The 12,845-nt window shown below is 39.2% G+C and overlaps 1 protein-coding gene across 4 annotated transcripts in view; it reads right to left on the bottom strand.

The window, feature by feature from the left end:
* Positions 1-12,845, bottom strand: part of DIP2C (DIP2 acetate--CoA ligase C (putative)) — a 361,956-nt gene that overhangs the window by 38,937 nt on the left and 310,174 nt on the right. For all 4 annotated transcript variants that reach the window (XM_087712511.1, XM_014061648.2, XM_014061647.2 and 1 more), the window contains 6 exons: positions 12,642-12,761; positions 10,664-10,778; positions 10,071-10,210; positions 7,010-7,146; positions 5,662-5,870; positions 3,816-3,930 (listed from right to left, as the gene is read on the bottom strand). In XM_087712511.1, the coding sequence (XP_087568637.1) occupies positions 3,816-3,930; positions 5,662-5,870; positions 7,010-7,146; positions 10,071-10,210; positions 10,664-10,778; positions 12,642-12,761 (836 nt within the window). The remainder of the gene's footprint in view (positions 1-3,815; positions 3,931-5,661; positions 5,871-7,009; positions 7,147-10,070; positions 10,211-10,663; positions 10,779-12,641; positions 12,762-12,845) is intronic.

The raw sequence follows: 12,845 nt of genomic DNA on the forward strand, positions 1-12,845 counted from the left end.
ATCTCACAGGGTTGTTTGTTGTGGAGAAAATGGAAGGAGGAAGATGTGTTGGATATGTGCACTACCTTGAGTTATTTGCAAAAACAGTAAAGACAGGATACAAATTTTAAAATGCACATTTTTCCTTGCCTGCTATGTAGATTTGCGGTACATTACAAATCAAGACTAATTTTATCTATAAGGATTCAAGAGATGAAGAAATGGTTTCAAAATCATAGATTTTGAGTGTCTAAGGAAGCAAAAGAAAGAACAAAATTATGTTCCTTTCTTACTCAGAGCAATTTGATTTTAATCAACCTACCTACCTACCTACCTACCTACATATATCTATATATCTATCGTCTATCTATCTATCTATCTATCTATCTATCTATCTATCTATCTATCTATCTATCTATCTATCTATCCGTCTATCTATCGTCTGTCTATCTATCATCTGTCTGTCTGTCTGTCTGTCTGTCTGTCTATCTATCTATCTATCTATCTATCTATCTATCTATCTATCTATCTATCTATCTATCTATCGCGCTGTGTGTGTGTGTATGTGTGTGTCCCAGCATAACTTTGGAACGCCTCAAGCAATTTCAACAAAACCTGGTACACAGATGACTTATTTTCTGGAGAAAAATACTGTGGGGGATAAGAAACCTCTAACACCCTTCAGGGTGTGTGTTCTGTTAAAATGGAGCTTGTTGCACCTTTAAATGGCATCTACTGTACTGCTGTAAAATAGCTTCTACTGTACAGTGCAGTGGAGTTGCCATGGTAATAGCTCCACAGTACTCCACAGTACTCTAGTAAGGGGGAAAATCCAACATCAGAAATTACATTTGGTCCCAACATTTCCCCCCTATAAATAATACCCTGGCAATGCCAGATTACCAGCTAGTATATACTAAATTCACACTGGTGAAACTCTATCCTTAAGTTAAGGTTTATCAATCAAAGGTCTCAAAAATATTGGCTCTCACTGGTACCCTAGAAAAATTGGCTATATAAAACAGAAGTGGACAATGTGCAACCTTCAGAAGGCTTTTCACAATGAAAAATACTAATTTTTAGATAACTGCTAAAAGCTGTTCATTCCTTCTCTTTCTGTTGTCTTCCTGAACTAGCAAGGAGAAATGTTGAAGGGAAGAACGGAGACTGTCATTCAATGTGATTCTTTTTGCTTTGGCTTAGCCTTAATCCACCAGATTTCTCTTAGCACAATACAATGTGATTGAGACAACACAGCCATTGAGTGAAAAAGAGGCTCTTTCCCTACTTTTCTAAAACATTGCTAGAAGAGGGGACATAGATTGCTTCACTTTAACAGTTATTTAAAGAAATATAAACTGGACAGTGAAAAAGTCAGGCATTTCACCCCAAAACTAATGAAGGACATCAAGTTCTAATGCTTGAGAGCCATTAAGAAGGGAATGTAATTTGCTGAACTGAATTCTACTAATACCCATCTACTCAAATAGCCAATGGGGATTGAATTTGAATTGAATTGAATTTATTTCATTTACATGCTGCCCTTTTCCCCGAAGGGGACTCAGGGCAGCTCACAATCCAAGTCAAAGGAAGGGGTACAAATAAAGAATAAAAAAGACGAACAAAACAATTCGAGGGGGGGGGGGCAAAAGCTCTTTAGCCCCAGGCCTGTCGGAATAGCCAGGTTTTAAGGGCTTTGCGGAAGGCCTGGAGGATGGTGAGGGTTCGAATCTCCACAGGGAGCTCGTTCCAGAGGGTTGGAGCAGCCACAGAGAAGGCTCTCCTCCGGGTGGTCACCAGTCAGCATTGGCCGGCGGATGGAATTTGGAGGAGGCCTAATCTGTGGGATCTAATCGGTCTATTGGAGGTAATTGGCAGCAGGCGGTCTCTCAAGTACCCAGGTCCAATACCATGAAGGGCTTTATAAGTGACGACTAGCACCTTGAAGCGTATCTGAAGACCGATAGGCAGCCAGTGCAGCTTGCGGAGGATAGGTGTTATGTGGGTGAACCGAGGTGCACCCACAATCGCTCGTGCGGCTGCATTCTGGACAAGCTGAAGTCTCCGAATGCTCTTCAAGGGCTGCCCCATGTAGAGCACTACGTTGCAGTAGTCCAGTCTAGAGGTCACAAGGGCACGAGTGACTGTTGTGAGGGCCTCCTGGTTCAGGTAGGGACGCAACTGGTGCACCAGGCGAATCTGGGCAAATGCCCCCCTGGTCACAGCCCACAAGTGGTGTTCAAAAGTCAGCTGTGGGTCCAGGAGGACTCCCAAATTGCGAACCCTGTCTGAGGGGCGTACTGTTTGAACCCCAGCCTGAGAGATGGAAAACTTGGCCAATTAGTGGGAGGGAAACACACCAGCCACTCGGTCTTATCCGGATTGAGTGCAAGCTTGTTAACCCCCATCCAGACCCTAACAGCCTCGAGGCACTGGCACATCACGTCAATCGCTTCAGAGTTGAAGCGGGATGAAGGCAACTTGAGTTTATGGGCAAAGGGGAATAAAATTTGCATTATAAAAGGTAAGTAAAGACAAAGCTTTTCCCTGTCCACTCATGTATGACTCTAGGGGGCAGTGCTCATCTCCATTTCCTAGCTGAGGGAGCCAGCATTGTCCAAAGACACTTCCCTGGTCATGTGGCCAGCATGTCAAAGTCACACAGAACACTATTACCTTCTCACCAAAATTGTACCTATTTATCTATTCGCATTGGCATGCTTTCAAACTGCTAGATGGGCACCCCCAGAAGAGAATTGTTATCATCTCTTTCCTGCTTAACAAAATCTACCTTTTCTACTCTCCCTATGTTCTTGCTTGAACTACCTTTCAAAATATCTATGGTTAATTATTTTATATCCCTACTCATGATGCATCCTTCTTTGAGCAGCCTTGGTAGAATCTGGTATTATTATTGCATGCCACCATGTCATGTAGCCAAAATGTTGTAAACTGCCTGATTCCTTTCTGTCTTCCCCATCATTAGGTTTTCCCCTTCCTCAAGTGTTCCCCTGATGATGTTAGCTTGCAAGATCCTCACACTGATGCTTCCATAGACTGTGTAGTCCACAAAGGAATTTGGAGAACTAAGTTGCTCTACTCTACTGTATTTATAAGACCTTGCTTGAATGCTCTAAAACTTTTATTTTGCTCCTTGTGTTTCCTCTGGCATTTACATGGATGTAAAAGAAAATATTTTCCGCAAAAGAGGAAGAGGTATATTATGGGCTATGGAAGTTCATGTACAACTACAGATGTCTTGCCCTTGTTCTGCAGAACAGTGAGGTGAGTATCCATCAAATTCTGCTTCTTCTTAAGTGGATATCCTATCCTTTCAATCACAAGCACAGCTCAAGAGAGCCCAACACACTAACCATAAAGCTGCAGAGTGGAAAGAATGCAATACTCGTAAGGCAATGCCATTACAGAATCAATAAACAGCCAATTAGTAAGCACTTGAAAATCAGTATTGTATAGTTCCTTCCCATTATTATAAGTTGTGTTTTTTCCACTCTGTTCTCTGAGTTTCTTAAAAGGCTCTGCACACCAACATTGCTGTAGCTGTTTTCAAAGATACAGCAATCATCTGTTCAGAAAACATAGGAGGGGCGGGGGAGAGTGGATTTTCATAGTTTAATTCAAAATTAGAAGAAAAATTCCAGGAAAAATTAACTAAGATCATCTGGAACAGGAATAAAGATCACTCTTTACCTAGATATGTTTTACCTCTGTTGGAAAATGCAATGAATACCTACGCTTTTACATAACAGGGAGCTACCTTGGCACATCATATCTTTCCATTTGACCCGGATGATTTATTGGTTTAGCAACTATACCTGCAGGACTCTGCTCATCCACTGAAAGCTGTCTTCTTCGGTAGAATCCGGTCTCTGCTCAGCCACAATGACTATTCGTTCATCATGAAGGACACTCACTGAAAATACTGCTATCCTGTGGGATGTGCAAACCAAGACATTTGCTGTTGGATAAAAAGACTAAGAGCCGAGCAATTCCTTTTCATGATTTTTGTGTGACTCAGTTCTCATTAGTTATGCAACAGAGAAGATTAGAGCCCAAGTTCTTTATTTCCTCTAGAAGACATCTGCACTGAACACCTACATAAGTTTAAAATAGAGCACTAACTGGAACAACTATTATAAAAGCAAGCTATGTTGGCTCTCCATAGAGTAATGCACCATCATTGCAAACAGTATTTCACTCTGAATACGTTCAGAATAATATTTACTAACCGAGGCAAAGAAAATAAGCATAACGAAGTCACTCCTGTCTATGTTTTTATTTAGAGAAATGAAAATATGCAAAGTTGTTTTCATTTGTAGCATTCCTGCTTTGAAATTCCTAAAGAGGTTTGCCGGATAGCCATTTCGATGCCAGATTAAAGTCTTTTTCCCAGATGCTTATACTGGTTCTATTTGCAATTGATTTTCATCTATTTTTCTCTCTCTAAATGTTTTACTAGGGGTTGTTTTATTTATGTTGCATTAATTTGTCCTTAAGCAGCCCCGAATATTATTTTAGATAAGTTATACAGCTGCCCATGTTACAACTTTAGCAATATCAGGAAGCAAACAATGTTAAAACTACAAACAATAAACAGAAAATGTATTAATAGCTGCTGAGGACAACAGACAAAAAAATAATGCATTCATATTATGGCTCCCATTACCATAGGTATTAACTGTAACTTACTCATATGGTGCCATATTGTGAGAGGCGAGGCTGCGTCAATAATGGCCCACAGCTGTGTTGCTGTTGTCCTGCCCCTTTAAGCCTTCTCCCAGCCAGCACAGCGCCGGCTGCTATAAAAGCAGTGCTGGGAGAGAGCTGGGCGTATTGCTTTTTGTGTGTGGCAAGAAGTGGGTGGAAGTTCATGTGGGGAAGAAACATAGCCTGAAGAAGCTAGGAAGAGATATTATCTTCTAGTAGTAGGACTTACAAGAAATAGTTGAAGGAAAGAAACGAAATATAATAGCTATGGGGAAAAAGATTAGTGGTGGGCAGTTGAAGGAAAGAAACAAAATATAATAGCTATGGGGAAAAAGATTAGTGGTGGGCAGTGAATACTAGCTTGTGAATGCTTATGTGAATATTACCTTATCTTACTGGGCTGGCTTTTGTAAGCTTTGGAACCTTCTGACTATAATCCATGACATAGGGCGTGATATTCAACAAGGAGGAAACCATACAAGCGAAGGTAGCTTAAACTTCATTAAACATTTTACGGAAAGAAAACAAACTTTGGCTGAAAGGGAGCTGCAAAAAAGGGAGGAGTTGGGCTCTCATTTAGCAGGAATTAGCCAGCTGCTGCCTGCCGAAAAGCGGCTTCATACCAGAGCCTAGAACAAACAGACATCGGCAGAAGGGATAGATACTATTATTACTTTAGAAGAGAATCTAATTGCAGTAAAGGTTACTACTTTAGTAGAAAGTAGCTAATAATAAAGCAGAAAATAGACCAGGCAGGAATACCTGGGCTAATATCACAGAGATGTTGGGCTTAATTAAAAGAGGACATTAAATAAAGGCTTTTTAGTAAAAATCAATGCATGTTGGCTAATCTGTTTGCAAATAGTAAGGTTATCTAAGATTTCTCTGAGCAAGGGAAGCACTCTTTCTATATCCTATTTTTTAAAATCCTCATGGGAAGAAATGGAAGCCTACCTTCCCCTGTAGACAAACTTCATTGGCTCCACTGCCAATGCTGTAGCTACAATGTCATCTGCATTGTGTCTCCTCCCACTGACAACCATCAGACCATCCATTTTACCAACCACAAAAACAAGTCCTCCAGGGCCAATGAACCCAAGAAGTCCAGTTCTTATAAAGGGATATTCGCTTATAGGGGCACCTGAAGTAGTCATTGGGAACACCTAGAAGAAAAACAGAGAAGTGAGGGTGGAAAGAAGCTTCATTTTTAGGATATTTAGATCCTTCTAGCAGCATATATTAAAATTACTACACATGAACTATAACTCCCTTTCTATTTCTCCATGGGAACACTAATACTATGTTTTGTACACCCATTGAATTAAACAATTATTTACTTCAGCATGTGGCTTTTTTCCACAAATTATTTTTTTATTTTTGCTATATAAAGAAAGAACAACAATTTCAATATCTATATAAACAGTGTGTTGTCTGGTTACAGTTAGTTTGAGCAATAAACCATCATCATCTCTCATAGAAATATTAGTCCTCTTATAATTTTAAACATTCTAAGTTCTGTTTCTGTTAGTTAACCATTGATAAAACAAATCCCATATTTCAAAATATTTTATGTCTTCCTTCTCTTTAATTTCAAGTGTTAGTCTGTCCATTTCTGCATATTGTAGTATTTTTTTTTATTATCTTCTGTTCTGTAAGGATCTCCACACCTTTCCAATGCTGTGCAAATACAGTTGTAGCTGCTTTTAAAACATGTAGTATTAGATGCATAGTCCCTTTATTATATTTTTCTGGTATAATATCCAACAGAAATATTTCTGGTTTTAGGTTTATATATTCCTTTATCATTTTTTTTCTATTCAAGTATGTATTTTGGTCCAATATGCTTTCACCTTTTGTGCTAGTACAAACCAGGAATCTAACTGCACTTCAACATTTAGCAGACATATCTTGCAATATCTTAGCTAGTCTTGCTCGTGAGAAGTGCTTCACCATGTGTTGTTGAAGTTATAACATAATAGTTATAACCTAACAATATATACTGTGAACGCTAATTTATAAAAATGTGTTGGTTTATACAACACACTAAAGCATAATCAAGCAAATCATAAAAATGCTCAATCAGAATTAAAGAGCTGACTGGTCAAATATGACTTCTTCTGTATTTTGGAGTCCTCTAGAGCTGCAAACTCCACATGTCAAGTCACTGTTGGGAATGATTGGAGAAGACTATAATGGCCCAACTTAATAGAAGTGCAGCCTCACAAATGAATCATTGCTATGAATATGAATCCGAAAGGTTTTTTCTTTTCTTTTAAATGAAGTTAACAGTTTACCAGCTTACCTCAAATGTATTTTTGGTCATTCCAGAGAGTCCATAATAAGATGTACCTGTAGCAATAGCACATACACAGAGTTCACCAACTTCATCTGTTCGGCAGAGTTGAGGAACTCCATCTGGTTTGACAGCACACATTATGGCTATTGGTGGGGAAAAGAAAAGAATAGTATTTTTCCTAGTGCTGAGTAATAGACATTGGCAATGTCAATTCACAGAGTTGTTGTTTTGGAAAAACTAGGAAGGGGAAAGCAGTATGCTGCCTTGACTGCCAAAAGAATTAAAGGCAGGATAAATCTAACATAATCTTCAATTCAACATACAACACCAAATCTGGGTTAACAGGGTTATGGGTTGTTTGATTTTAAACTGTCAATCATTAGATTGATCCAGATTCATAACCAGAAGGCACTAGAAAACTGATTCTAGAAATAGCAGTAGAAATTAGGTGTTTGTATCTCCTCAGTGACTGGAAAGAAAACATATTTTATATTTTAAAAAATACTGGGCTTCTTGGCTCCCCTCCTTCCCCCGCTTTTTTCTAACTCTTGGAATGGAAGCTCACTGTGTCATGCACTTGAGTCTTGAACTGGCAACCATTGGTCTTAACTGCTAAGCTATTGCGCCCTATTAAAATTGCTAAAAACCCATCCAAGTTAAATATACATAGAAACAAGGTATTTAGCTTGTTAGCAAGGTACATAGCTGGAAATAGGGCCCTTGGCATATTCAGTATCTTAGGCTTTAGGGCACATGATCAGGTTTTTAGGTTCTTACAAAAAGCTACCAAGGTTGGGACCATTCTGATTTCCAAAGGGAGGAAATTCCATACAGCAGAGGGGCAGCTGTAGAAAAAGCTTGTTTTTCTGGGCCCTACCAACTGACATTCTATGTAAACATACATAGATGGAATCTGCATCATATGCATTCTTTTTTTAAAAAAAAATTTTGTTTATTATATTTTCACATTACGTACATAAGTGCTTAGTGAACAGAATATTGTCTGGATCAATTTATTTTTATACAATAATACTCTTCCCACTCCTAATTTCTACCTCTACTGTCCAACCATTTATAAAGCAAGTCCCATGTTTGAAAATCCTCTGTATCTTCTTTTTCTTTTATTTTTAATGTTAATCTATTCATTTCTGCACAATCTAAATGTCTTTTAATGACATCATTCATTGTGGATATGTCCTCATTTTTCCAGTCATATGCCTTCTTTTTGAGGCAGTCGGATGGATAGAGTCTCTTTTTAAAAAGGCAATTCCTTGGATATCCTGAGAAGAAGGGCCTTATAGCACCTTGAACTTCACTTGGAAATACCGAAAACCCCAACTCTTGCTTGAGCTGCACTGGTTATGTGTGCCATCATATATGGCACCATTTACAATCTATGCTCTGCATTCTGAATTGGTTGAAGTTTCCTAACAGTCTACAAGTCAGCCTCATGTAGACCATACTACAGTAGTTTAACCTGGTGATTATAAAGGCCTGGATTACTGTGATCAGGGCCACCTGGTCTGGGTACGGGTGCAACTGGCGTACCACCCAGAGGTGTGGAAAGGCTGCCTTGACTCTGACTGCCACTGGCTCTTCAAGCAGGCGCCAAAAGTCCAGGATGACCCTCCCAGATTGTTCACACAGAGTCTGTTTGGGACAGTACAATGCCATTCAGAATCAGAGATGGAAGATCCTCATCTTCAGGGTTCTCTTCATAGCCACTCTGTCTTGCTAGGGTTGAGTTGGAGACTGTTTCTCCCCATCCAGTCCCCAATAGCTCTATCTGGAGTAAGCAGATGGCTATATATCTCAACCCAAACCGATGGATCACTTCACCTAGCAGCCTCATGTAAATATTAAAGGGAAGAGAGAGAGACCAGAGCCCTGAAGCCTCCCCCCACTTAGTATTGGTCACTATCTATCTATCTATCTATCTATCTATCTATCTATCTATCTATCTATCTATCATCTATCTATCTATCTATCTATCTATCTATCTATCTATCTATCTATCTATCTATCTATCTATCTATCTATCTATCTATCTCAACTGGACTAGGTCCTGAGTAAGAAGAACCAGCACAATACAGTGCTGCCCACCTCCAGTTCCTAAGTAGACCCAGAAGGATACCATGACTGATGGTATTAGTGCCACTGAGAGGTCAAGAAGAACCAGGATTTATGCATTACCTCCATCCCGCCAGAGATGTTGCAGAAATATGGTGCAGAGAAGATACAGAAGATAGAAAAGTTAATTCCCCTAGGAAAATTAACACTAAGGAATTAAATAAAATAATGAATGCAGTTCATGTTCGACAGCTAAACCTGTAAGCATAAGTAATTCTGGGGAAGAATAAACACATTCTTTAGTCTTAAGAAGAAATGGCATAATCAAGAAAGAAGTCTTCCAAAGTCGAATTCCAGACTCCTGGTTATTCTTCCACCCTGTTAAATATACCTTGTTGTAACACTCCTCTTTCCAATCTTGGGCATAAAAAAGAAAGTGACCATATATGACTCCTGATGGATTGCTAACTACAGTTAACCCCAAACAACACAAGTTTAGACATGGGAAAGCCGCCAACATGACAGGGCTGGAAGGGAACCAGAACAAAATGCTTTTGTAACTGGCTTTTTTCCAATGGGAACAAGACATAGAATCTCAATCCTACAAAATTATGTAATGAATCTATATCAGATTTATTAAAAAGTTATTTGCTGCAAAAGTTTGAAGAAAACAAAACTGTCTTGTTATGGGTAGATCATACTTAGGATAACATTCTAAAATGCCCCCTAGGAGATCATTTATGTACATGTTTAATGGAGAAAGAATAATTTTAACTGTCAAGGGTGGTATAAGCTAAACCACAAAGTATATCGAAAAATGAATACTAGCTTTGAGGAAATAGTGTCTCTGTGAATACAACTTTCTTTAAGGCAGTGCAACCTTGGCAAATCTAAGATTTATTGATTTTAATCTTGGAATTTCCCCATCCACCATGCATTAAGAGAAAAACAATGCAAATGTCATACATTTTTTTGAGTAAGCTTATAGAAGCCTCACCTCCAGGCATCACCAAACCAACATCTTGCACTGTTAGAACAGAAAGCTTTTCTTCTGAATCCACTCTGATTACTCCATAAGTAAGCCCGTGCATTGATAGTACTCCCCTTCCAGGTGGTTGGTTGCTGTCATCTGTTGGTCTGGAAATGTATGGAAAATGTCAATCATGCCAGCAACTCTCATTTCATATATGTGATGTGCTTGGTAATAATGCCAAGCTTGAGTGACCTCTATAGAAATATTTATTCACTTCATCAGCTCTTGCAGGAAGCGGAGGCTCTGGCTTCCCTTCCATTAAATAATATTTTGTTGGGCTCCAGAATTGTGCCTTTTAGCATATGTCCTGTTGAACAGAATATTATGAGATAGCTTCAATACTGTTACCCTTTTGTTGCAAGACTTGGCATTTCCCCCATGCCCTTGATCCCCGTGAGATATGATGGTTGAACAAATGTTTGTACTGACAAATAGGGTGGGGTGGGGGGAAATAGAGGGTGTATAATGCTCCTTCCTCCTCCTATTGTTACTCCAAGATTGTTTCCATTAAACTTCACTGCCTTCAGGATTTCACATTTATATTTGACTCTACAAACCTTCTAATAGCCACCGTTAGAGCCTCTGGTGAACTAGCACAAGGACAGATGACTTCTTGTCTTAGGCCTTTACTTTGGAAGACATTTAGAAATGCATCACACGAAGAAATAGACCCTGGAGTTAAAAAGTACACAGACAATAATATCATTCTATGTGCAATAATCAATAGTTCCTCATAACAAAACAGAAATTCTAAATAGGAGGTTCCCAAAATAGAAATCTAGATGCCAACCAACCAATAAATTCACCGAGTGATTGTGAATAATTGACCTGTGGGTTGAAATCTATAGATGTCCCTAAAGCGAGTCTCTAACATACCAACCCTCATTTCAACTTCTTTTGTCCAGAGGAGAAGATTGAAATGCACTGAGTATACTTCTGCCCCCAAATGCAACTAGCTCTTAAGGCTAACTGAGTCGCTATTGTATAATCAAGTTCTTTATATACAATAGAATAAAACTATGAGCAGAACCAAATATTACTCTGGAAATTACATTTCCATTGCAGGATATTACTTGTACTGGGTACATGAAGATCACTCCATTTTGTACAGAATTTCATAAATGACTTCAAAAAAAATATTTGTATTCCCTTTACTTCTAATAATTGAATTTCAGTTTTCATTTTGTATCATGTAAGGTCAGACATGTCACAGTATAAAACATACAGATCATGTCCAATTAAAATCAATTACTTTCAAAAATCTTTGAAATCCTGGTTACTATATATTTCCTATATAATACACTGGTTTCGAGTTTTGCAGCCATTGATAAAAACCTAAAACCCAAAATATTTGATGTGAAGTAGTCAACACTGTCCATTATGAATAGAGGATCTTAGAACCTGAAAATTCTAAGGACAGTAACAGGGAAAAAGGTTGTCTCAGTGCTGTTCCTTTATTACTTTTTGCACCAAGTAAAAAATTGGGTTTCCCCCCCCCCAGATACCACTGGAGATTCAATTTCATTTTCATTTCATTTCATTTCATTTATTGAGCATTTATAGGCCGCCCTTTTCCCTGAGGGGACTCAGGGCGGCTTACAATCACAAAGGAAAGGGAGTGTAGGACAGTGCAAAAAGAAATGTGAACAAAAATAAATTAAACAATAAAACTCAACATTCACTCAACATTCGGGAGGGGCGAAAATAGGCTTAGCCCCAGACCTGACGGGCTAGCCAGTTCTTGAGGGCTGTGCGGAAGGCCTGGACGGTGGTGAGGGTACGAATCTCCACGGGGAGATTGTTCCATAGTGTCGGAGCCACAACAGAGAAGGCTCTCCTCCGGGTAGTCGCCAGTCGGCACTGACTGGCGGATGGAATACGGAGGAGGCCAACTCTGTGCGATCTGATGGGACGCAGGGAGGTAATTGGCAGAAGGCGGTCTCTCAAATAGCCAGATCCACTACCATGGAGCGCTTTATAGGTGGTGAGTAGGACCTTGAAGTGCACCCGGAGATCGACAGGTAGCCAGTGCAGCTCACGGAGGATCGGTGTTATGTGGGCGAACCGTGGTGCGCCCACGATCACTCGCGCGGCCGCATTCTGGACTAGCTGAAGTCTCCGGATGCTCTTCAAGGGCAGCCCCTCAATCAATTTCAGTTTAATTTTCTAACTTGCTTTTGGATCATGGTTTCAATCTACTTTAAAAAGTTAATATTCATATAAGCTGCCTTGGATCTCAGTTTGGGATATTAAAAATTGTAAAATTTTACGTGATCAAATATGGTTCATGGTTTTTATGCTTGTCTTTGACCAAGCAAAGAAACCATCCCAATCGATACCTAGTTTCAACTGATTTCTGACAAACCTTCAAGCTCTTTTCTACTTTCAAGGAGAAATTTGCCAAATTATATAAAACTACGCTGCCTTAGCTTATAGTACTGTGAAATATTGGATTTGCTTTACGATATCACTAAAGAAATGAAACTTTGAAATATAATTTCATCGTGTATTATTTGTTCCATACTTATCACTCACATGGATTGGCGCCATCAGCCACTATCAACATTCTAAGTGAAGAGAGGTTGATATCACGTTGATCTCTGTGTGCTACTAATGCCCAGTGCATATCCCTGGATTTTACACAGGCTACTTTTGCTGAGAGATGTAAAAGAAAGAGAAAAATGACCAATGAATTAAGACAACATTCCACTAAAGAATGCAATAAACAATCAAAGATAT

Source organism: Thamnophis sirtalis, unplaced genomic scaffold (assembly GCF_051295495.1).
Source record: "Thamnophis sirtalis isolate CommonGarterSnake01/CBP01778 unplaced genomic scaffold, rThaSir2_p1.2 scaffold_4, whole genome shotgun sequence".
In the NCBI taxonomy this organism is placed as follows: domain Eukaryota; kingdom Metazoa; phylum Chordata; class Lepidosauria; order Squamata; family Natricidae; genus Thamnophis; species Thamnophis sirtalis.